The sequence below is a fragment of the Filicampus tigris genome, chromosome 1 (genome assembly GCF_054856515.1).
Source record: "Filicampus tigris isolate MCC_2025a chromosome 1, RoL_Ftig_1.0, whole genome shotgun sequence".
Classification (NCBI taxonomy): domain Eukaryota; kingdom Metazoa; phylum Chordata; class Actinopteri; order Syngnathiformes; family Syngnathidae; genus Filicampus; species Filicampus tigris.
This window is the reverse complement of record NC_141217.1, coordinates 38,387,644-38,414,090: the sequence shown is the minus strand read 5'-3', so window position 1 is coordinate 38,414,090 and position 26,447 is coordinate 38,387,644. Positions and strand designations below refer to the sequence as shown.

The following is a 26,447-nucleotide window of genomic DNA, read 5'->3' as shown; positions in this document are numbered from 1 at the left end:
CGCTAACCCGGCCCGCACAGGTCATGGAGCTGTGTCCCCGCGCAGGTTGCTATATGTGACTTTGCGCTGTCACCACGACAACACTTCGCCCGCCATTACACCTGATCACTCCCGTCAGTGATCTGATGAAATCCCCACCAGCGGGGGAGGCTTATGAGCCCATGCAGGAGCCATCCATTTCCCCCTCCGAAGCTTGCAGCGACGCCTGTTGAAAGGCTGCAATTCTATTTCGGGCCATCCCACACACGGCGGGAGAGGGGCTGACTGTGTCACCCTTTAATTACAGCATTTCAGATCCTTGTGAAATACTGTGCAGCTGGAGGTAAGAGAACCCTATTTTGGATTTCAGGAACACACTTCCAGCAATTAGCGCATCACAGTGTGTGTGCGTGCGTGCGCGCGTGCATGCATGTGATTTACCTGTAACAGGCTCCTAGATAAAGGATCAAGGAAAAAAAAAAAAAAAAAGTCCTTCTAGGTCCTGATGACAGCCTGCGAGTAATGCAGGCAGCCAATTTGAGTATGTTATGTTCCCAATTATATCACCAGTATTGTCATCCACTCAGAGCTTTTCTCAGTCTGTTCTGCCAGCTGAAACGCTGACCATAATTCCTACCGGGTCAGCCCCCCCATCAATTAATTTCTTGTTAGTCTAAATCCAAATAAACCACAGTAAGAATTTAATCCTCATAACAGGATTATGGCTTGATTGGTGTTACGCGACAGCCGTTTGTTGTTGAAATGAAAAGGGCGACATTTTGGGGGCTTTTGTTGACAGTCCGTCCATGCCGATCAAGTGAGATAAATTCAGAAGATGTGAGTTGAGAGAAAGGTGGGTCACTCCCAAGAAGAGACAAGATGAGAGACCCGCATGGCTGCTCACAGTGACCTTGATAATGATTTTTCACACAGACATTGGCTGCACGGTGCACACACACATGCTTGCACAACTCCTCTTCAGTGCGCATGAGGATTAAGAAACAAAATGGAGGAATGAAGAATGCTTCAACGCTTACATTATGAACAAGAAAATCTGAAATTTTAACAGCTCATCTCATGGGCAGAGCTACATGGTGGCCCTGGTCAGTTTCCGGCCACCACCTACACATACAATACCTATTGAAAATTCATGGAGTTGCATGTAGAAAGGTAGAATTCCACCATCCTTTTTTGAAGTGAAGTTGCTGACTAATATTGAATTACACATTTTTTTTAATCACCACAGTAAGGATTCATCTTCACAGGGATTTATTTCAATGCAAACAGTATCTAAGGCAGCATTTTAAAGGCGTTAGTCTAGTCTGGACTTGTTTTTGTTCCTGATACTTGGCATCTTTTGTCCTGTACGAGTGCATCAATACCAGGTGGCATCTCCCGACTTGCTGTCACTTTCAGAATGTCATTTAAGTGCTTGTTTGTGAGCCTTGAATGCATTTTTGTTTTATTGATATTCATTACTGAGAAAATTTGTTCACAAAAGGTAGGTTGTCACAAACATGCACAAAATTTTAGCAGAAAATAATATTGGCAAAAGCTTGCCGCTTCTAGGGACATACAAGTTCAGCCGCCTTCATCATGCGTGGTTTAACAAAGTCACTGTCGGAATATGGCTTTGATGCTAATGCTAGCCTAATTCGCTAGCAATTCGGTAGCTGGCTTTTACCGCTGCTTCACTGACTTGTCGGCTCTAGATGAAAGTTGACTGCCGTTTCCTCAGAGCCGCCTGCAATCCGTTGATATGATCTCTTCTCAGTTGTCCTTGCAAGCCGTCATATTTTTCACCGTGAAGAGTCTTGTAGTGGCGTCGAATATTATATTTCTTCAATAGCGAAACACACCAAGCACAAAGGTTTTCCGAGCATTTCTATAAATAAATAGGACGTGGTTCATTTTTCATTGAAAATTCTACACTGCGTATATCTACTTTTCCCCATTTGGATAATGACATTTTGGCTAATGTAGGGGAGGGGTAGAGAAACAACGTCGTAACAAGCAGCAGATGGCGCATTGATACCGTCTGCGGTGTTGGATCTCTCTCAGTGGCTGCTGTTGTCTTCTTTTCTGATCAAAACAATGTTGTCTTCTACTCTAATCAAAACAGTGTGCCCCCTAGAATTCAAAATATGAATTCCGTGCCTTTTATGCATTTTTTTTCACATTTAAATTATCCTGCGCCCTGCGATTGGCTGGCAACCAATTCAGGGTATCCCCCTCCTACTGCCCGAAGACAGCTGGGATAGGTTCCAAGACACCCCGCGACCCTTGTGAGGAGAAGCGGTATCGATAATGGATGGATGGAATTATCCTGCGGGCCTGATCGAACTCCCTTGGGGGCCGGTTCCGGCCGGCGGGCCGTATGTTTGACACGCCTGGTATAATCCCTCCGCTATTTGATGCTGGCTGCTGATTGGTTGTTCGCAAAGATTGATGACATGCACGTGGCTGAGCTCAAATGAACTGAGAAAAAGAACAAATGACTTAAGAAAGTGATCCATTCGCTAACGTTCACCGAAATGATTTGTTCTTTTTGAACGAATCATTCGCAAACGACCCAACACTACATCAAAGTGCGTCTGCGGGTGTTAATGCATTCCCTCAGGCAGGCTGACACCTCGGTGACCGTCTCCGATGCGGCCATTAACGTGCACAAACATGCAAAGGTCAAAGGAGTGTTTGAGAGGATTGCACGTGCATCTCTAAGACATTAATATCATTAATCAAACATAAGTGAGTTCAGGAAGGCAGGCAGACGGGCCACGGGTTGGCATTTGAATCTGCTGCTAGGTCAGAAGGGAGGATGGATTACACACAGATGCGGTCGCTGCAGCATTACTGGCCCGGCATTTAAGAAAAAAAAAAAAAAATCAATCGAAATTTAGACATAATTCATCGTTTCATTTACAGTGGAACCTCCAAATAACAAAGCACTGCAAAGTCGAACACCCGAAATCTTGTACAATTTGGAATTCAACCAACATTCTTGGTAGGAAAATGAGAGACTATGCGGGACATAATACAGGATTACCTCTCATATGAACACACACACACACACACATTTCACACCCACAAACTGAACTCTCTCACCCACTTTTATAATTGTGTCAACCATACTACTTATTTCTTTCCCGCCCTCATTTGCGCTACTGAAACACTCACAAAAACAACTGATACACTCTACCACACACTAATGAAAGTCTCACACCCACACTGCTGAAATACTCTCTCACACTAATGAAAAGATCTCACACAGTACCAAGACAATCTCACACCCGCTACTGCAACACACTACTGGAAAGCTTTCACCTCACTCTTGCAAACACTATTGAAATGCTCTCACACACACTCTTAAACTGTCACACACTACTGTTTCCTTCCCTGTGTATACACTACTGAAACTTTTACACCCTACTAAATAGCTCTCACTTTCTAATAAAACTCTCATAGACACTACTGAAACACTCTCAAACACACTAAGGCAACGCTCTCACTCTGTACTAAAAAGTGCTCACACACACAATTGACACACGCTCATTTTTTTTTTTCACTCTCACTCACTGCTGAAACTGTCTCACACACACACACACACACACACACACACACACACACACACACACACACACACACTTCTGATTTTGGGGGATGGGACCCCAATATCTAAGATCTGTTGATGTCCAAACTGTGCGTAATGTTACAGTGGCTTACAATCATTTGACCAAATTTTTTAGGAAAAAAAACCTCTACCTCTGTTTTGACGAAGGCTCAAGTCTACTGTATTTTGGTCATGATGTTGGGATTTGGAGTGTATACTCCAAGTATTTTATAGGTGGAGTAAAAAGTGTGAGAACCACTGCTTTATACTTCAAAATACGCTGTGTTGTACGGAACAAAAGTTAACAACAACAATTGGAATACAGTTTAAAGCGGAAGTCAACGCAAACATTTTTTTCAAGAATATGTTCCATGCAAGCCCACTAGTTGAAACAGGGCATTCTGATGAATATTGCGTTTGTGGAATAAGTGTTAATCCACTCGTTGACCAATCACGGCTCAGATTCAGAAAACAGGTCATCCACGATTGGTCGTTGTGAGCAGTTGTGGTGTCATTTTCAGTCGACAGAAGACAAAATGGCCACCTTATATTCCACAAACACAAAATTAATCAGAATGCCGTGTTTCAACTAGTGGGCCCGCTGGGAACATAGTCTTGAAAAAAATATGTTTGGGTTGACTTCTGCTTTAAATGTTTTCTTCCCAGTTCTTTAACACATAACACAACTAAAAACATCATAACTTTGAGTTATATTGTTTGTGTATTATTGCACAGCTGAGCAATAGTATTTCATATTGCATTGGGATTTGGATTCATAGCTTGGTGTCATAGTAAGAAACATGAGTAAACAGATGAAATAAGGCGATGAAAACATTCAATTCAGTCTAGCATCACCAACCTTCATCCAATTTCAGGATAAAGCGGTCATTTTTCACAAATCGACCTTTGTCTACTTTGTCACGTCATGCATTTGTGCGGCATGGGCATCTCCGGGGAGCATATTGGTGAAGTGTTTGATGTTAAAGAGTTTTGCAACAAGGGCCTCAGGGCAGCTGAGCCACTCTTACCGCATAAGCATTTAAAGAAATGACGAGCAAGCAGAAAATATGTAAACCTCTTTCTTTACCGTGCTTGCACTTTTTTTTTTTTTTTTAGCGGACGTGATGCGTGAGGACACTGTGTTGCGTCAGAGCGCTGCAATTACGAGCAGTGTGACGTCGTGACTAGATCGCATCGGGACAAGTTGTTTTAAGAACATATCTAGTAATTTGAGAGTGTTCATCAATCCTGAATGTTGCTCAATCCTCACCAGGAGAGAGCCGATTAATTTCCATGTGTTGGAATGATAATTACACACAGCAGTTGTTTACAATGAAACAATTGCCGACACGCAGCTTTGAGATTAGCCGACAACCAAAAAAAAACATCAAGATGATTTGCATTCTCCTTTGTGGATCACAAACATTCACTTGAACACTCACTCCGTGCTCAAGCATAATGTGGGATATGCTCGATATGCAGTTAATAAAGGCATTCATTATTTTACTTTTTACTGAGTTAAATGGGGAGTTTGGGGTGTTTTTTTATTGCTAGCAAGATTTGAAAGTAGCCTCACTTCACTACTCCCCCTCGGTCTCTGACCAAAGCCACGCCCTCACTACCGTGCACAAGTGTGATTCTCAAACCAAACATGGCCATTGAAAATGGCAACAATAGATCAGTGCTAGCGATACTAAGCTAGCATTAGCATTGTAAACGAGCCATCGTTAGCCACGGGTGCTACCATTACCAGCATGGCTTATTCGTAAGGAAGTGTTTCTATAACAGAACTCTGCCTGAGTTCTCTTCGGTCGGCTTCTGTTTGCTCTCATGCTGAGTTGATGACAAAGGAGGCATAAGGATTTTTGTATTTTTTACAATGCAGAGAGTACATTGACGCCTTGAATCGCTGATTGGTTGTTTTTCCTTCGTAAGATAGCTGTCAAGAAGACATGTGTGTGATTAACGATTCATATCCGTAATAGTAATAATTTGTGTTTTAATTATTTCCCTGTGAGTACAAATCAAAATTGTGAGGGTTTGAATCTTTTTCTTGTGAGAACGAATCAAAATTGTGCGGGTTTGAATTTTTTTCTTTTGAGCCTTTTTTTCTTTTCTTTTTTTTTTCTTTTCTTTTTGTCATAAATGTGTAAACTATCGCTATGACCTGAAAGGAAAAGAAGACTACAGTCAGGTAATAGTGATGGTTTTCACATGTATGACCAAAAACGTGTGTGTTAAACTAAAATTGGAAAAAACATTTTTGTTAATGAAATAAAAGGAAAATGCTTTTTTGTTGTTGTTGGGTTGTATACATGCATTGAAAATTTTACTATCAAAAATGAAATATATAAAGAGCATATACTTTGCATGTATATGCACGTTTGTGGTCCATATTTAAAATAGCGATTTGTCATAAATATGGTAAGGAAGGGTGTAAGTCCTATGTGGGCCCCCAGTAACACTGATGAAAAATTGTAGCCCCCCCCCTCCAGGATTTAAACTGCCATCCCTGATTTATACTAACAAAACTAAACTAATAAAAACGGAACTAAAACGAAGCATTTTAGGGGAAACAAATAAAAAGCAATAAAAACTAACAAACCCACTCGAAAAACTAACTGAAATTAAACAAGAGAAGTCAAAAGAAAACAAAAACTAACTACAATGATCTCAACCTAATATAAGCCTGATATCAGAAAGGTCTTTCTTCAACAGGGAAGGACATATAAGCCAGATAAGGAAGTCAAATTGTTGTGTGGTAGTAACAGATGAGAAGATTCCAAATCAATGCTCATTTGGACAAGCGCTGCTCTCAGCATGAGGAGGTAAAACAGAGCCTCGGTCAGGTTGTGCGCTTCAGCCCAGCACCTCCTCTGATCTCAGCTTTTACATAAATAAGAGCTTTTTCTCTCCATCTCTTTCTCTCATGCACACCCACACAGAGGCTGTCAGAGGCACATGAGGATGGGAGGAGGAAGGGCGGAGGGGAGGTGGGTGAAGCATGACACGTGAAAAGGAAAAAGCGTTGCTCTTAAAACTGCTTCTGCAGCCCTCACTTCATTGTTTCTCTTCACTTTGCTCCCTTTGCACATCCATAATGTCCTCCGACGCCTTTTCTCTCGCACAGATTCCAGCTGTAGTCGATCTTCACGCGCAAAGCGTCCCCCTATCTTCCTTCTAAGACAAAAAGATACCTGATTTCCCATGATTCTCATCTCCCCTCGGGCTTAGGGATGATGATTAATCGGCGTTAATTTATGTGTAAATGAAGGCAGTGCTGATTGGATCTAACGGGAGGCGAGACAAATCGTGAGGAATCGAAAGAGGGATTTATGATCTGTAAAACATGATACGCCTCAAGCAGGCGCCTCCTTCATTATATGCCGCCAATAACGCATGACGAAGAACATAGAAGTCGCATTTTTACAAGTCAGTCTGTGCGCACACTTCCATGTTCTATCAGTAACGCGTGCATGTCTTCACATACCGAGATGATGCACACCAACTGGTTGCTACGGCAACTCAGCTTTTTCTGTCTTTTCACCAACTGATCCACCATCTCAGCTTTCTCGCTGGAGTCCAGTTTAGATGATCTCCAGCCATGGTCGAAGCAGAGCCTTAAAATGAAATGATATTTTTAATGAACCACTGTTTAACGCTCAGCTCATATCCCCCCAAACTCCTTCTTATCTATTTTAATCATAACATGTTGCACTTTCTGGCACATTAGACAATAATGTTATGACTGTAACTATTCAAGAAACTTTCCAAATACATCTGTTTATTATACTCATTTGCTAGCTCGTGCATTTAATATTACCGTTATGTGACGGACAAAACTTGAAATGCGTTAAGAGTCGGTCGTAGATGGATGGAACGGAGAGAATCCGGTCACTTTTCAAAATAAAATGTTTTTCAGCCTCGGATAATAAATAAACAGGAAGTACTGTACTTTTTTTTTCTTTTCTTTCATCTATGCGGCCCACCTCGGCCCGGTCCAAAGTGGCCTGCGGCCCGGTGGTTGGGGACCGCTGCTGTAAAGCACATTATACAATGTTATTTTTTTTGTTTCAAAACCCTTTTGTCATTGTTAAGAAAAGTGGAATAAGTCATCACGTCATGTCAAGCGGAAAAAGCATTGACATGCGATGAAGTTAAAAACTGCTGAGGCGCAAACCTATGAGCCAAATAGAGTGGTGTGGTAGCTTTGCTTAAAAAAAAATAATTAAGGCCATTAAGGCCGGAAGCGCCTTTCTCAACAGCTCCCCAAAACCGTCGGTCGCCTTTGGAATTACCTTTGAAAACCTTAAGTTCTCCCAGAAATTCAACACTTACAAAATGATTCATATCTCAGCCCCTGCAGCAGACAGAAACATAATTCCAAAAGAATTAAAGAGCTTAGACATGTGGCTTTCACACAGGCAGAATGTATTATTATTTACTGTTTCAACCGAAGATGTAAAAATAACATCTCAGTGCAAGAGAAGCACTATTTTAATTAAAAAGAAATTGAGTGGTAATTACCATCCTCTATTCTGTTACAAAGATGTCAATATCGTAATTGTCTGCAAACCATATCACGTTCGACTGGTTCCACTGGTCGTGCACGACGTCTATATATCACTGCCGTTACTTATTTTAATCAGAGCTCCCGGCGTCCGCCATTAGCCTATCTACGGCTCGAAAAAATTCCACGACATCCTCTGCGGTCTCGCAACACCGTCACGTGTATATTCTGATGCATCAAATTAGCTCAGAGACGGAGAATTGGATTAAAAAAGGACGGTGACGTATTCGCTCCCCCGGTTTGAAAGGTAGAAAGGCGCAACAGCGTCTAGTGGTAGAAACGTGGTTATGCGCTCCCAGGCTTAATGGGTTAATTGCTGTCCTCATCGCTTTTTGCCCTCTTTGGTTCATGTTCTCTCTCTGAAGTGGTTTTTGCCCGGCGTTTTGTAAAGAACTAATTTAATAACGTGGCGACTGTCGATTTATTACGGTCATATTCTTTGGCGTGATCAACCAAACGCATCCCTTTTTCGTACTTTTCTATTATCTCTTGCTTTGTTTGTACGGACAAAAAAACAAATTTTCCCCTTTTTTTTCTTTTCCTCGTTTCTAATCGAAACACCTCATGGCCCAAGGGGGAAATGACGAGGACGCTGCATAGACATATCCATCTATCTATCTAAACACATAAGACACATACGGTAGCGGTCCCGCTTAGCCAATGGGATGCCAGGAATATGCTAGGTAATAGCCAATGGCAGAGCAGCTATGAGTATGTTGCGTTCAGGAAACCCTGGAGCTGCAAGTAGCAGCCCATACTGTATTTTTACCTTTCCTATCCTGAAATTTCTTTCGTAACAAGAGGCAATATTTTCCTGTTGAGGCGTTTCGTAACTTGAAAATTTCGTATGAAGACTTTGTTCGTAAGTAGATGTACCACTGTATACACACATGCTGTATTGTATATGCAAAAGGAACACAAATATATGGATAGATAGATATAGCTATAGGGGACGTTCATTTTCAGGAATAAAGACAAAGTTGGACACTGTTGAGTCTATAAAAATATTTTGCGAGTCCAGTGGCCAAGTCCGAGACAACAAAAAAACGTGTCGAGTCCGGACTTGAGTAGTGCAGCCCTGGCAGACAGCTAGCAATCCAACAAAAGCAGCTTTACAACACCAAATGTAAATCTTGTCAACATGATGTGGTGTCTTACAATCTGCGTTAACTTTCAGATGTTTTAAACCAACAGCAGCTGTGGAATGTGCAGCTTCTTTGTTGATTGACAATATCTGCTGACGACACTATCTGCTTTCTGATAACAATTACGTTAGACAACACTTGAAAGTGAAAGCTAATAAGTTTGTTTCGGTCTACTGAAACTAGCTCAGACAAAGAGAGGTCTGTTAGAGGATTGGAAAGTAAATGTTTTAAAAACATTTTTTTACCGGTATACAGGTATGTGGTTCTGCTCCTCAGCCGCTCAGTGATCTGAGTTTCATTTTGGCAAGTTCCATTTGAACTGATGTCGAGCTGCCAAACGGGCTGTTTGCTTGCCAGTGGGCCCACTCTCATTGCTCTACTAAAGAAGAACAGCCTCAGGCTCAAGGTTGCAAACCTGCAATCTTCGCTGACAAAGAAATAAACAGCATCCATGTTAGAGGGATAAACAGTTTTCAGCTCTGCTTGTACAGCGGCCGACAGACTGGCTCATTGCATGAAAATATCTGCTGTCACGTGTGGAATCACTTTGTGTGGGAATACTTTAATGACATACTTTAATCTCTCATGGTCTGTAACATACAGTGGTGACTTGAGATACGAGTGATTCCACTGAGATTTTCAAGATATGAGCTGGCTGTTTTTTTTTTGTTTTCTTTTGCTTTGGCTTGCCAGTGATGGAAGCGCTATATGGTGACAGACGGGCAGCGAACTAAACATTCACTATACTGAGCAGCATTTTAGCAAATTGGGGGCAATTCATCAAAAAAGCTGTTTAATGTCACTCCCAGGTGAGAGTTACTGTCAAACTACTTGTAAATAAATCATAAAAGTAGTAAATACACTTTGTGTATTTTGAAACAAGCACAAAGTTTAGCCTTTCTGTCCGCTAGCTTAATGCTAACACTATTTAGCATCTATGTTAATAAGCAACGGATTCAACGCAAACAGTGCAGCAACAGTAGTCACAGTCATGTATTTGTTATCCTCTGTGTAGAATGACTAATATTAGTTCCTAACTGATGAGGAGGAGAAGCATTTTCATGAATCTGAATGAGTGGTAAGCTGCAATATGATTGACCGCGACATCCAGGCATGACTGACTCATGTGTGATTCATATTAACACCTCAAGGAAGAGTTGTACTGTATATCCGTCTTATGCCGCCCTCCTAGGTGGCCAAGGTGAGGTACACCAGAGGGAGAAGCATAATGGCCACTCAACTGAGGCATTGCAACAAAAAAACGTTTGGTCATATTTAATTCTATTTAATTATGTCATAACAGTATGTGGTTTTAAAACACACCATCATGAAGCGCTATTTGTCCTTATTAAAATACGCTTTATTACAATTTTTGTATACATTTGTTGTTGTGGGTGCTGGATTAATGCCAATGCCATTCTTTCCGGTAGGAAATGATGATTTGAGATCCAATTGTTTTCAGTTCAAGCGTGTTCACAGAATGGACTTAACTCATATTTCGAGGCACCTTTGTACTGTGTAACTTGCATTTAGCTGCTTTCAAAAGCAACCACAAAAGAGCAACTTCAAGTTCAGGATTTTGTTAACCGCAAATGTCAGTAGGGGAGGTTTATTTTAGTCTGTGGTGGAAGACCCCTTCTATACTCTGCATGCCAGGAAAATGACTTTTTTTTCATATTCATATTTCAGTGGACTCATTGTGGCACAACTGTTACAGCAGTAAAAACAAATCTTGAATCTTCACTTTTTTGTCATGGCCCCCATGGAAATTGGTATAGTGTTTTTTCTTTTGCGGAATTCTGCTAATGTACAAACACACACAACCGAAGCACATTACCTTGTTGGCAGAGGTCAACATGTGTTTTTTGGTTAAAAATATATGCTTTATTGTATATGCTACAACAACATTCTTTATTATTATTCTCAACACTTTTTTGCTACTCTACTCCCATAATTCTCAACTTGATTCAAAACATAAAAAAAAAAAAAAACAAGTTTCCAAAAATTAATACAGCCTGGGGTATTAATTTTCAGAAATTCACAGTTATCCTACAATTGGATATCGCCCCCTCCAAAAAAATATGTATATCTCCATTTCGTGACCAATTCAAACCATTGCAACTTCAGAATGTTTTCTAAAAATTTCACACTTTTAAGTTTAAAATTCCTGGGACTTTCACAATAAATTTCACATATTTAAGAGATAGTTCACGTGACTACTGCCCCTTCCGCATTTCTTGAAAATATTTTGCTCATTCAGTACATCTTCCTGTTCCACAAATAATATTATTTATATATTTCAAAATAAAATTCCAAAATTAAGAGATATTTCAGATACATACACATGCACACACACGTTTCCAAACATCCATTCTCCAAGCCGCTTATCATATACAGGTTGACCCCCAAAAAAACGAGCCCCAAAAGAAGATTTGGATTTGGAAATTTGAAATGGCTTTCTGAAGAAGAGGCCAATGGTATAATGTTTTAATGTGATGTTCTAAATAAAATAAAATACTTATACCTCCCCTATCTATCTATCTATCTATCTATCTATCTGTGTGTGTGTGTTACATAATGTTCCATCTTTTCATATTTAAAGGTCTCATAACACAAAATGCAGTGCCAGTGCCATCTTCTCTCTTTTCCTTGTTTGCCAGCCAGTTCATCCGTGCCAGCCGTTGAATATAAAAACGCAAAAGGTTCCTCAGTGTTAGTGGGCAACTGCAGAATTGGCAGTGGAATTTGGCGGGCTCCACAAACATTTTGGTGCATTTAATGTTTGCCGCTAAATCTTTGTGGTCCACATGTTACCTTGTAAACGGAGAAGATAAACACTAAAGCGCTGCCATCTCCTCTCCTCTCTTCTTTTCATATTTTTGACTCCTCTTTTTTTTTTCTCTGGGTCACTACCAGGTGTACCAGCCTCCCCCGAAGCAACGCGTGCAACAGAGCATGTTGTGACAGCCATGTCTCTGGAGATGGAGAAGACCATCACCAAGCTGATGTACGACTTCCAGAGGAACTCGACCTCTGATGATGACTCCGGATGCGCTCTGGAGGAATACGCCTGGGTTCCGCCCGGCCTCAGTCCGGAGCAGGTACACGTCCAATTTCCTCCTTATTCATTTTCAACTCACATGGCGTTTTCATCTGACATTTGACACTGCCACCAGTCGTGCATACTCCATTAGCTAATGTGTTTCTGTGCCGGAGCCAGACTGCAACGAATTGAACTAAATCAGGAAGAGGAATTTAATTATTTGGGCGATCAGTGGCATTTCCCCAATAACACTAAGATGGTTAAATTCACTGTTTCCCTTCATGGTGCTTTAAGAATCTGGGTTGCCATTGGTGGGGGTGATTGAGGTGGGGCGGGGTCCAACAAATCACTGCAACTAAGCTGTCAGGTTTTTCGTGGAAGAATAATGGTAAAGACATTTTTGGGGAGGCAATGTTAAAGCTGACGCTGTGTTGTAACCCAGTTCATATACAGGCACTGTGACAAGCGTGGCCAAATGTTTAAAAGCAACCCCATACTGATTGACTGATTACAGTGTTTGAACTGAGTCTGTGATGCAGTGAACAAATGCCGCCTGGATCGCTCTACCGAAGAAGCAATTTCGCCCAGAAGCAACTGTGCAATTTGTATCGAAATGTGACAGAAACACATCACCTCGGATATGAATTGACGATCCCTACCTTCAGTGGGATTCGGTCTTTGAAACTTGCCTTTCAAAATGAAACCCAAAGGAATAAAAGTCATTCACGTCAATGAATGAGTGGATACATTTAATTGAAAACGTGTGTTAATGAGTTTATGCGTTCGGGTGCCACAATGGGCTCATTTGCAGTTTAAGTTCCTTTTAATCGTATGCATGACCAAGCTCATTTCATCGATTGCAGGGGAAGACGATAGCGTACGTGTTACTTTCATCAGATCCGTTGTCACATTTGACAAACACGTTTTGTTTAACTCTGGGGGAGGGGGCATAATAAAACTATGATAACATTTTGCATTTTCAAGAGGTTTCCAGCGTCAAAGTGGAGTTTCTATCCCTTCTACTGAGTGAGCTTTTCCTAAAGAGTTTGACATGCTTGGTTGGATACCTTCTATGGGAATGAATACAAAAATTTTAATGTGAGATTTGGGGGTTTTCTAACTGCAATATCGACAACCACAGTTAATAAACATTTAGGGAGGCGATATATTTCTTTCATAAATCTGCAAACAGTGTGCATCAAACCCTGTGAATCGCTGTTGTATATTTTTTAATCATCCCACTGGGCGGCAGTTAATAGGGGGCTAATGGCAGATGTGCCTCTGCCATGTCAAGACTAGTGTGCGACTAGCACGTGGATTTAAAGGGAATGAAAGGAGCCAATTTGATTGGCCATGATTGAAGTTGACTGTGACCACTCCAGATCTGCCAGGCCGCGCTCTTCTGTGAAATTACCAACATTGGGTTTGAGCCACTTCCACGTGCCGCGCAGGATTTAGGCCTATCACAAAAATCAAGCCCTCGTTTTGCCTTAAAGCGGAAGTCAACCCAAACATATTTTTTTCAAGAATATGTTCCCAGCAGGCCCACTAGTTGAAACACGGCATTCTGATTAAGTTTGTGGAATATAGATTAAGCAGCAAAATGCACTCGTTTTTAGCCATCTCTGGGGGCGGCCATTTTGTCATCTGTCGACTGAAAATGACACAACTGCTCAGAACAACCAATCACAGCTGACCTGTTTTCTGAATCTGAGCCGTGTCTGGTCGTAGTGAGCAGTGATGTCATTTTCAGTCGACAGAAGACAACATGGCCGTCCCCGTAGATGGCTAAAAACGAGTGGATTAACACTTAGTCCACAAACGCAGTATTTATCAGAATGCGATGTTTCAACCAGTGGGCTTGCATAGAACATATTCTTGAAAAAAAATGTTTGCATTGACTTCCACTTTAAATGACATGTGAATAAAGATGAATGGGGAAAAAATCCTCCAAATCTGACTACTGATTCACTGGTAGTGGTACACTCAGCTGACATGTAGGCAGCATGGGTTCAGTTTCCACTCAGTGACGGTGTAAATGATTGTCTGTTTCAGTTTGTATGTACCCTGTGATTGACTGGCAACCAGTCCAGAGTGTCGTGAACTCCAGCCCAACACTCTTCTTAACTCCTATTCATTTTTGTAACCTTCTTAATTGTATCTCAATAGTGCATCAGGGGGTTTGTGACAACATACTTTGACAAGCACCCTTCCCCTGCTTTGTGCCAAGTGAATAATTACACAACACATCCTGTTGTCTGTATCAGGTGCATCAGTATTACAACTCCTTACCCGAAGAGAAGGTCCCGTATATTAACAGCCCTGGGGAGAAATACCGCATCAAGCAACTGCTGCATCAGTTGCCACCGCACGACAATGAGGTAAAGGCTAACGATAGAATCCTTCGTGCTCTTTGTTGTGGTCGACATGATGCCGTGTAGTCTGTCTGGCTTGAATACGCACGTGGGAGCCACATATTTTGGACTGGTGTGTTGTCCAGGTGCGCTACTGTAACTCCTTGGATGAGGAAGAGAAAAGAGAACTGAAGCTGTTCAGCAACCAACGCAAGAAGGACAACCTGGGCAGAGGCAACGTCCGTCCTTTCCCCTTGACCATTAATGGGGCCATCTGTGATAAGGTATGAAGAATCCAAAAGGCTTCCTATAAAGATGATGGTGGTAGAAACCATATGCTTAAGAAAAATTGTACAGCGGCGCCTTGAGGTACAAGTGACCTGACTGACAGGTTTTTCAAGGTTGAGCCATCGTTTGGACCATTTTTTGCTCTAACTTGCAAACACGGACTTAAGATATGGTGACAGTGAACTCAATTCAAATCATTTCACAATAAGCAGCCAAGTTGACCATTATGTTTAGTTGCGTGACGGCCACCCTTCGCCCCGTGGAAAGCTTTTGCCACGTATCCACATTCTGCTGATCTCATAAAATAAGGATTTTCTAACTGTTTCAATCAAGTGTGCAGACTTCTGATATTCACACATACATACAGAATTACTTACATAGTTAAGCAAAATAGGATGACGAATAACAGAACAAATATTATGAGCACATCAATTTGCATTATGTACCTTAAAGCTTGCCCTTTTTTATAATTCACCTTATGTTGATTTAAGGAGCTACCAAGAGGTTTTGAGTTCAATCTATTTTATAACCCTATTTTAGTTTATTGACCGGTCAATTTATCTAATTTTGGATGATAACCCTAATGGGATTTGCTTAATTTTAGGTTTGCGCTCACTTTTAGGTTAACCCAAGTCACTTTCTGAAATTTATAGAGATACATCAAACTGAGTACAGTACTCCTTTAAAATACACAATATCAAAATCCTAAACAATAACAATGGCATATAACAAGCAATAACAGAACAATGTTCAAATGTTCTTTGCGTTAGGTTGCACACACTGCGTTTTCAAAGTTTAGTCAATCCAAAGGAAGCAAAGGAAAATCCAATTCCTACCGCGACCTTGGTGTAGGAACAAGTTAGTGAAGTGAAGATGAGATCAGGTGTCGTCCTGTAAGGGTCCTAGGAATTGTAGATTGTTGGTAGCTCGCCACTCGGGTTCACACAAACTATTCAAATCCAAAGGTTTCTCCAAGAGGGGAAAAAACCTGGCCTGTGGGTCAGGCCACGGGGACAATAAAATTTAGTTCAGTTAACAAAATATGTTATGTAATCTACATCTAGCCAGTCACAAGGCTATGTGTTTAAGGAGCTGCTCTTAAGCGCTAAACCGCTTACCACCGCACTGGCAGATTTACACATGAAATGAACCAATATTGTAAAAATATGTGACACAGAGGCATTAAATGTTGAAAATAAAACACAACTCACTTCAAGGTATTGTTCTCTAGAGGCTCCACGTCAACGACGAAAGTGCTTAATTAGATGGAGCTCAGTGCATTGTAACACACACTATACAATAAGCAGTTAAGAAAAGGAAACTTACTAAAACTCACCTAGTTATGGTTCTAGTCCTTCTATAATCACACCATTCCTCGGGTAAAGGTAAAAATCAAAGTTTTCAGTCGAAGAAACACCACTAGAAGTTCGACAATGTGTATTAACGGCTGTTAGCAATTGCGTCTGAAGAACCAGCTCAATCCGGTTGGCTCCGGTATAGGAGACTCCTCGGTGGGGGAGGGGCACTTTGAAAAACTTTATTATCAACGCAGAGTTTACAATACTACTTCTCAAACTAAAATTATTCACCTCGAGAATTATTTACTTTGGGTGCTCACATATTTATCACAGTATGTTTTCAATAATTCTTAATATTTCTTTTACTATTTACTCATTTAGAATGTAGTCGTTTATTTATTAATCGCAATTGGACATGTATAACGAGGATTTCTAACTGGGGTTACACAGGAATGTGCCGTCTTCAGGTGTTTAAACAACAAATTGCTTGCCTTGTTGCCAGCTGTGCAAAACTGTTTTTCTCACACATTTGGCACCGTTCCATAACTTTAGCAAGTAACGTGAAATAACGCCACACCATTTCCCTGGTCTCTAATTTCCTTGCCGTGTGACACCAGCAAACTACCACCATGTATGACAAACCAGGGTTTAAGTATGGCCCGGGGTCACGTCTGGCCCGCCCACAGTTTCTGACCATGAAGTCAAAGTAAAATGTAAAGTATGTGGCACATTTTGAAAGTTGTGCTTTTTACTTTGTGTATGTAAACGTTTGGACGCTAGTACAAACCAGGTAGCGAGCAAGCGCTACGACTTGTGTCTTAAGTGTTCTTAGTGACGTTTTCACCAATTCTTACTTGTTAGCCAAATTTGTGGAGTGTGCGTACCGATTTAGATACACCCATCCCTAATCAAACTGTTAAGCACCTACACTCTTATCAAGCATTTTTGCTGAGATCGATCCGCTGACTGTTCATATTTTCTCCTTGATTTTTTAAATGAAATTGTGTAACCCTTTGCTTCCCTTTTTCCTCCCTAACAGTGCGGTGGTCAGATACAGGGAGGCGACATTGTGGTGTTTGCCGCCAGGGCGGGTCACGGAAAATGGTGGCACCCAAATTGCTTTGTCTGCTGCATGTGCGAGGAAATGTTGGTGGATCTCATCTACTTCTACCAGGATGGCAAGCTCTACTGTGGCCGGCACCACGCCGAGAGACTGAAGCCCCGCTGCTGTGCCTGTGATGAGGTGCGCCTCTCCGGGCCTGGCGCCCTTCACTGTTGGGAAAGGCTGAATGCTCCGATATTTGGAACTGGTTGGAACTAGTCTGGTGTGAAAAGATGGCTCAGTGTTCTTGCCATGTCTCAGAAAATCTGCTTGTGTTTTGATGCACCGTATGTGAGGCAAGCAGGCAAGTCACGACAACAACTTGTCCGTGGCACTTTTCACTAATTAAAGTCTTGTAACGATATTACGACTCCTTTTAGAATGGGGGCAGCACGGTGGACGAATTGGTTAGCACATTTACCTCATAGTTCTGGGTTTGGGCTTCTGAATCTGGGAATGAAATAACCTACTTATTACATATTATTATGTTTTTTGGGACCTAAAATAGTAATTTAACTTGGAAAAACATTAAAATGTAAATTACTAACATTTATAACAACAATGTTAGTGCAGTTATGGAAATTCTTATTCCTTTGTTATGAAATGCAAGAGAGACAGTTTTCCCCCCAAAACAAAAACATTTAATTGAATTACCAAACTTAAAATGTCTCAAAGTCAGTTGCCTTGAAATTTTGAATTTTTTTTTACAGTGCAAGCTTATGTGGGTTTTCTCAGGGTACTCCGTCGCATTGACTGCACAGTTCGCTTCATTGTTACTGCTATCCTCAAGATCTTGTCGACTGACTTGATTGCAACCAACATTCCGCGGACTTGACCATTTCAGGCATTTTCACACGTAGCAACACGCCATTGACAAATCTAATTATCAGGTATTTAATACGAGCACTTGAGGACGGAATGCCTGCTCGCCCCGCAACATGTCCTCAAATAGAAAACTGTTCTATTCGAGACGGGGCATCATGGTGACATCAGGAGGGCCCATCCAATTGGCGACGTGCTGGCAGAGTAATTTCAAAGTGCAAAACCAAATGCAGTGTGAAAAGGCCTTGGCACCAATCTCAGCAATCAGTTTGGTGACATCATTTCTCTTGGACTGTCTCGCATAATTATCATATTTTCTGCTTACTTTTCTAGCACAAGCGGAGCTAAATATTGTTTGTATCGGCTTGTGATTGGCTTCGGTGGAGATGAGGCTATATGTGGTCAAATGCATATACGCATAGACTGACTCCAGTGGTAAAGAAAATGGATGGATTTCATGAAAACATAATGAAATTGAGTAGTCAGGTGTCATGGCTGAAAAAAAATGGATCCCCCGCCCTCACTTGAAGTGGAAAGAAATGTGAAGAAAGAGGGCCGACAATGACGTGTCCCTTGGGTTCCAAATGACCTTTGAATTGAAATGAACGTGTTTTTCACGCAGATCATCTTTGCTGACGAGTGCACTGAGGCGGAGGGCCGACACTGGCACATGAAGCACTTCCGCTGCTACGAGTGCGAGACCACCCTGGGCGGCCAGCGCTACATCATGAAGGATGGACGGCCGCACTGCTGCAACTGCTTCGAGTCCCTTTACGCAGAGTACTGCGACGCGTGTGGAGAGCATATAGGTAAGCAAAGTGTGATTCATTTGATCAAAATGACCCGACCTTGTCCCGAGACATGATCGTTTATTTCGCAGCCGAGAAAACCTCCTGAGTGGGTTCTGTAAGCCCACAGCTGTGGTGAGGCGGAGACAGGGCAACGAAACGCACATGGTTATTAAGTGCGACCCAATCTTGTATCCAGATGGGATCTGTGAATGATTATTACTCGCTTGAGATTAGCAGCAAGGCTGGAGACGTATATTTGTTGCTTCTTATAAACCGAGCTAAGTGTTTTCCGTGTAAGAAAAGAAAACAAAATCTGAATCAGATTCATCGGAATAGCGCCGTCATTCTCATCGATGCCAATCCATGACCATTCATTCAAACGACTGCGAAACTAAACTTGTGTTGTTATCCACCGCGTGTTGTCGCGTCAAGGCATTGACCAAGGCCAGATGACATACGATGGACAGCACTGGCACGCGACTGAAGAATGTTTTTGTTGCGCTCATTGCAAACGTTCTCTGCTGGGTCGTCCCTTCCTGCCAAAGCAGGGACAGATCTTCTGCTCACGCTCCTGCAGCACTGGACAGGTAATACGTAGTCATTGACTAAGTGTCAGCAGTTATAACTCGTGGGCGTTGTTTCCCAACCTTTATGGAGAAGACATATCTTTTACACTGGGAAAGTCTCCCAACACACATACGAAGAAAAATGTCACAAGAAGCACACCGAGTCTCCTGAAATACTGACAATCTTGTCTTGATTTACTCTCAAATGTATGTTAAAATCAGGACCGGTTAAATTGCTAAAATCAGTCACAACACAGGTTCATTGTACCTTCTGCCATTTAGTGGAAGAGCATTTTAATTGTTCTGCCTGTCTCTATATTCCAAGGGCATAGAAAGATGAGAAAAAGGCTTATTATTTATGGTAAATGAATAATCATTTGGGGGGAGGAATAAAATGGAAATTGGAGCATTTCTGGCAGAGCGCCTGATTATCTCGCACGGCACATGGAGGTTGGGAACACCGCTCTAGTGAGTCCCATTTATTAGCAGTTGCCGACTGTTTTGTTGTTCGAATCAGGATCCAGATGAGTCCGATTCGTCAGACTCCGCTTTCCAGAGCGCCCGATCCCGTGAATCTCGCCACAGCACCAAGATTGGTAAAAAGGAGCGCAGGAATGCTGAGCAAGAGCGGAGGAACGCCGAGGCCCGCCATTCGGTCGCTCCGCCGATGCCTGACCGCCTGTCGGCTGAGATCGATCCGCTGACTGTTCAGATGGACCGCTTAAGCGTATCAGCCAGCCAGACCCCGAGCAGGACGCCTACCCGCACGCCCAGCCGCACTCCAAGCCGCACTCCAAGCCGCGCTCCGAGCCTCAACCAGGTGTGGATGAGCCGAGATGAGCCTTATGTCCCTGCTGCCTTTGAGTGCCCCCAGCGAGAATCCTCCCCCACCACCACATCTGTTCATCATTTGGGTCAGTGTAACGCCAGGCAGGGCTACAATCCCAACTCAAGTATTCACCCTCCAGCCCAGAGTCCCGTCAACCCCGGAAAGAGGCCTGATTCCTGGGGCAAAGAACAAGGCAATGCAAAGAGGACACCAATGGCTGCCCTAAGGGGTCACTCCTTTAACGATAACTGGATCCACCATAGCCAGGATGAGTTCAGGCCCAACAAGCTACGCACCCAAATGAGCTTCAACGAGATGTCAAGCAAGAACCATGGATTCTCTGACAAGAGGAGCATCAGTCTTCATGGATTCCAGAAAGACGGAAGGCCGCCACTAACCAGAAGGAACCCCGTCAATGCCATGAGCTTCAATGAGCCGCTGACTCCATTGGAACAGACACCTCGTGGCTCCGTGGACTCCCTCACCGTGTCCAATGCTACAGGTAAAGAATTCTCGTGCGCAGCGTGCACATTCCGCCCTAATTCCAAGTGGGATGCAAATGTGAAATGTGCTTTGTCATTTGTCAGCAGGCAATTCTCTGGACGGGGTCAGCAAGCGTCAGGAGAATTTGTCCAGGTTCTCCATGCCTGATCTGAGCAAGGACTCTGGTGTAAATGTGTCCGAAAAGAGCAACATGGGAACGCTTAGCTCGTCGGTCCAGTTCCATAGCACGGAGTCTCTGTCCTCCTCTCGTCCTTTTAACAACAACGTGTACACCCCACACAGAGTGGGCTACCCACAGCAGTACTGGGACGGCCCACAGCCCCTGGGTTTTGATAGCAAAGGCCGTGTCGGGGTGATGGGCAGCAGTGGCAACTTGCGGATGGCTCCCATGAGCGACCGAATGCCCCGTCGACTCATAAACGGGCAGGACCTCGCATCCCAGAAACAGCAGCCTCGACCGAGGCATCGCAAACACCATCGGGGGCAGCACCGCAGCGCCCGCCACCACAAACGTTCCCGCCGTTCTCGCTCCGACAACGCTTTGCACCTGGCGGCTGACCGGCCCACTCCGACGGTGGAGCTGCCGTACCGCCGCATCCAGGAGGATTACGATCGCTTCCCTTCTGGCCACGCCGCTCGGGAGCTGTTTGGGCCGGAGCCGGGCGCGTGCCGACCGCAGCCCCACCGGCCGTGTCCCCGCACCACTTCCGAACTCACCCTGCAAAACGCTGGCTGGCAACCTGTCGGCTTGGGCGGGCCGTGCTGGGGCGACGGCTACGTGGAAGCCGCTGACCCGTGGTGCTCCAGCTGCTCCTCTTCCTCCGAATCGGAGGAAAACGAGGGCTACTTCATGGGCGAACCGATCCCTCGCCCCGTGCAGCTGTGCTACATCAACAACGAGGAGCTACGCCACCGCTACAGCCCCTCTGGAATGGGCGGCCACCACGCACCTCTGCACGGACCCATTCATGGCCAGCTGCATGCCCGCCAGAGGAGGAAGAGCAAAAACTGCACCATTTCATAAATTGAGACACAGATGATGGTGAGGGCACAAGTAGGGAGGTGAAGGAGATAAGAGAGAGAGGTGAGGAGACAATAAAAGCAACAGAGAGTGGGTAGCTGAGTGTGAGATAGTGACAGATAAAAGTGTGTGTGTAGGGGTGGACGTAAAGAGACATTAGGCCTATTTTTCATGCTGTGAGCTTACACAACTCGGCTAGTGTTTGTGTACACCTACACAGAATGATCTAACTACAAGAGGAAGCTCAGTTGTCTTACACAACACAAAACAAAAGGAATGTTTACAACGTTGGATGCCAACCTGCCGACAGTACCAAGAAGAAGCACCGCTTCATTTGACTGCTAAATATGAATGTGGTCAAGGTAAATACGACTCGTGTGAGTGTCTGTGCGTGTGTCCATGTTCTGGGAAGATTTGCTATACAGGTGAATAAGACACTGGAGTGACGTCACAGTTCAGAGGTCAAACTAAGGCTTTGACGTTGATGTATCAATGTGGACAATGCACAAGTTGTGTCGGGCTAGCGACGGCTACTTGCTGGATTCCAAGCTGTGTCACCCTTTTACCTCTGTGAAATCCGAACGCTGCTGGAATGGAGTATTAGCGCGCTAGCCCAGTTAGCACCATGTACAAATAGTCTGTTGAACCTTGTGCTCTGCATAGCCAACTCTCCATGCTTTACCGAGGACAGAGCGCTCGCTGGGTGGCCTCTGCTCCTTGACCATTCAGGCACAGTAATGTCAGGTATGGTCCCGTTTTCTCTTCTGCAACATGCTTTGTTTTTCCAGAGTAACTTATAGACAAGTACGAACAAGATAATAACGCTAAGAATAAAGAAAAGAATAACAAATAATGCAAATAATAATCTAGCAAAAGAATACCTATTAAATGTTTATATAGTAATACACAGAGGTGGGCATTCGCCCATTTTGTGGACGGTCGGACGGCGGACGACAACTCTTTTTAAAAGGACGGACTAAGCAAGGACGGAGGGAGGTTATCGTCCGCCCCTCTAATCATCCCGAACCGATTCAAGTACCGGCTGACGTGTTGTGTTGGGTTCTTTTAAAAGGGAAGACTGCCTGCTAAGACTGCACAACACTGGAGTGCTCTTTTTTCATGTGCGTTCCCTCTCTGCAGTATTGTTCTCACAGGCATAGTCTGCCCTCTAGTGGACGCCCATGTCACCGATGAGGGGAAAAAAAACACTGAAAGCTATGACCCGGAAGTGGATGACGTTCGTTCTCCTCCTAAAATAGCATTGCCTTAATTTGCAATCATCATTTTATTTGCGAAATAACGCAATAAAAAGTGAAAACGTGCAACAAAATTCAATAGTATTGTGTTGTTGCGCAATCTTAAATATTCTCGTGATGTCCCCTGGCTTGCTCTGGTCCGCCTCCTCCTCATCATCATCATCTTCATCAGCACATCACAACGGTGGTTTCTGGCAGCTAAAAAGCTATCTTAGTTAAACAGTTGTAAACAATTTGATCCACTCACGATGCTCCCAGCCGGTAAGTGGATGTGCATAGGAAATTAGCCAACTAATGAGCTTGAAATAATGTCATGCATGGACGCATTTTTTTGGGGGGCGGGGGCGGCTTTGGGGGGGCGGACCGACACAGTGTATGTAAAAACGGAAGCGTTTTAAAAGGACAAGGACGGACGGGGCCGGAGGACGATCATTTTTATGAATAAGGACAGAGGCACGAGGACGGAAGCATACCCAGGTGGCGGACGGAGGACGGACCGGCAAAAAAGGGTCAAGTGCCCAGCTCTGTTAATACATATATTAACGCAATGGATATAGTCATGTAAATGTCATGTACATATAGTCTTAAATATCTCTATATTTTGTAACTCAAGAATCATTATTTGTATATCATGTAGAGATAGGGATACTTGCATGTCATTTTGTTGTTGTCGCATACTTAAAATAAAGTGGACTTCTATGAACAACCACTAATGCATATTTCCTATTCATCTTGAGTGTGATTCCCCTCAGAGCTTGTGTGGCAAAGTCTTCTGTACCATCTGAGCGATAATCACTTCAGGTTTGGAGACAGTGACCACTCAGAACTTGCTCTTGTCATCCATTAAAATCGGAAGGGTTTTCTGATCACATAACACAAGTTCAATTTCACACGATTGGAAAGTACAACCCCAATAATAAACGAACTGAATACCTTCCTGACAGGGTCAATTAAAATTGAGCTGCATCTAAAAGAAGCAAGAAATTTACGTACAGTACAGTACACCTCTTGTGCGGAAGGCACAATTGGTAAAAGCATGCGCCATTGAGGTAGGGTTTTGGCAATTTTAGTTAACATTACGTGCAAATATTATTGCCGTTTAATCAGAGATGGGAAAAGTACTGACATTCTGCACTTGTGTAAAAGTACTTTTTCTTGAATTAAAAAAAATGACTCTGGTAAAAGTAAAAGTACTCCTTCAAATAATTATTTGGGGTTCTCAAACTTCAACATTTCCAGGTGTTCCTGAGAACAAACAAACAAATGAAACCAAATGGTCAACCGCGCTAATACAGCATGTTATGCTAAACCAACATCATTAACCAGGGCAATCCGAAGTTTTTTCTCAGATTGGATGGGGAATTCTTGTAGGTGGCAAGCCCGTGGACTTTAGCTTCACACAGGACACAATGCATTCGCCAAGAATGCTTCGTCAACACACCCCACGTCGTCGAACATTTTACTTCTTCTCACCTTCCAATTAAATTATCTTCTGTTGCGGCTAGCATAGCGTCTTCCTGGGTGACGTCATCACTTGAGATAGATCCAATCACAAGCTGGGAGGTCCGAGACCCGGTGTAACCCTTCATATGATGGGCTGAGCCACGAACATTGGTCTAATTTATTTTTGAATCATGCATAATTTAAAACAAAAGTAATGAGCCTGTTTTGAAAATGTATTGAGTGCCTGGTGAGTGAGAATCCTTGTCCTCTATAAATGTTTCCATTGCATCTGCGGAGCCATTGTACATTCGCTTGCAGAGCCGACTAAATAGGAAGCTTGCGCGGTTGCCGACAGGTTTGGATTTTTCGACTCTGTTACCAGGCAGCCTCGGTTGCCCTGCAACTGTGAAGAAGTGAAAAGGAGGCCATTTTGCCTACCGAGTGGGTGGAAACAAACGGCCACACAATAACAAGCAAACACACGTGCACAGTTGGCAAATGGGCTTAGTGGTGGGGAAAAAAATGTTTTCTCATGACACCGTATCGTATGTTAATGTGAAGTGGCTCTCAGTTTTTGACGCGCAGATGATGTGAGCAGATGATTCAATATAAAGGTCTGATAAATCAGTTGGGTTCATAAATGTGTCCATTTAATTATGAACTATATAATTACACACACAATACAACTATACAATACAACTTTATTTATGCAGCGCATTTCGCAACAGCTGCAGCTGTAATAAAGTACTTTACATACAACATAAAATAAATAGCACTAACACTGCAACAAAGACAGTGAAAGCAGTAAATTGAAACATTCTGACACTTTTGTCACGTTTGTCTTTATACGGTCAAAATAACGGAATAAACACACAGTTTTTATGACCCTACCTCAGGAATTCACACCATCTCTTTTGCCGCCCGCTGTTGTGTGAATTCAAAATGGCTGTCACATCCTGGCACTTCAGATGACAAATCCCTCTGGTGTATTGCATCGGCATAATGATAATTGTATCTGTCAATCATGTTAATGTTTGAGTTTCAATTTTGTTGCTTAGTTTTCCTTTTTTTTCTCCACATCGAGGGCTCTTAGTGATATTTTGTTTTCCCCAACAGCTGAAACGATACGCTTTCACTTCTTCCATTACACGGACATCCTGATGGATAATAGATTTGTTTTTCCATTGGCTGTATCATGGATTTGTTTTCCATTTTTGTGAGCTGGCAAAGCGTGGTAAACAAGCAAAAGAAGTAGCAAGTCCAAATGAAAGTGAAGCGCCTCAGGATAAGAAGAACATCCACATCATTTATGAAGGCTACAGAAAACAAATGTTCCATGTCTCAAAGCATTTTCTAAATTCTTCCCTGTCAATCTTCCTTTTTACATCTCTCTGTTCATAACTTCTGCCAAAGTGTGTCTGGAAATGACACACTAGCTCATCCATCTCTCCTCTCCTTCCGTGCTCTCAGTTGAAGGGATCTTTGGTTTCCCCCTGCTGTATTTGCTGCCTTTGTTATGCCACTCTCACTGTGATTTCTTCTTCCCGGCTTTGGTTTTGCGGCTGCTTTGAGGAACCTGCAAAAGAAAATGGTACCAAACAGTTGGACTGTTTCGATGAGACAGTTGGCTAGAGAGGGATAATGATGAGCTGATAATGACTCAAAGATGATGAAAGTGAGGCGCCACATGTCGACTTGCAACAATGCGCCAGTGAATTCTGAGCTTGTTTGAGGGCGCGTTTTATCAAAACGTCACGGGAAAAAAATGATTCACTTGGGATTACAGAAGATCGAAGTGCATCAGGACACCACGAGGCTTTGGGCCT

The 26,447-nt window shown here is 43.0% G+C and overlaps 1 protein-coding gene and 1 long non-coding RNA gene across 5 annotated transcripts in view; one reads left to right on the top strand and one right to left on the bottom strand.

Moving 5' to 3' along the window:
• LOC147153999 (prickle-like protein 2) overlaps window positions 1-23,887 on the top strand; it is a 35,799-nt gene extending 11,912 nt beyond the window's left edge. The window contains exons 2-9 of one of the 2 annotated variants that reach the window (XM_086039081.1): window positions 12,221-12,405; window positions 14,615-14,728; window positions 14,848-14,985; window positions 17,327-17,530; window positions 18,834-19,020; window positions 19,435-19,589; window positions 20,086-20,899; window positions 20,988-23,887. In XM_086039081.1, coding sequence (XP_085895207.1) covers window positions 12,274-12,405; window positions 14,615-14,728; window positions 14,848-14,985; window positions 17,327-17,530; window positions 18,834-19,020; window positions 19,435-19,589; window positions 20,086-20,899; window positions 20,988-21,925 — 2,682 coding nt within the window. In that variant the 5' untranslated portion in view covers window positions 12,221-12,273 and the 3' untranslated portion in view covers window positions 21,926-23,887. Of the gene's footprint in view, window positions 1-12,220; window positions 12,406-14,614; window positions 14,729-14,847; window positions 14,986-17,326; window positions 17,531-18,833; window positions 19,021-19,434; window positions 19,590-20,085; window positions 20,900-20,984 lie in introns of both variants that reach the window. The other variant, XM_086039071.1, reaches the window with a different exon arrangement.
• Window positions 4,096-16,479, bottom strand: LOC147154000 (uncharacterized). 3 transcript variants are annotated; one of them, XR_015087958.1, is made up of 6 exons: window positions 16,326-16,479; window positions 16,201-16,223; window positions 15,826-15,982; window positions 7,545-7,626; window positions 7,080-7,209; window positions 4,096-6,769 (listed from the first exon to the last, which is right to left on the bottom strand). It is a non-coding gene; the product is annotated as an uncharacterized LOC147154000 (long non-coding RNA). The 3 variants fall into 3 exon arrangements; XR_015087957.1 differs by having other exon boundaries at window positions 4,096-7,209; XR_015087959.1 differs by lacking the exon at window positions 16,201-16,223 and having other exon boundaries at window positions 4,096-7,209.
• Window positions 23,888-26,447: the final 2,560 nt, after the last annotated feature.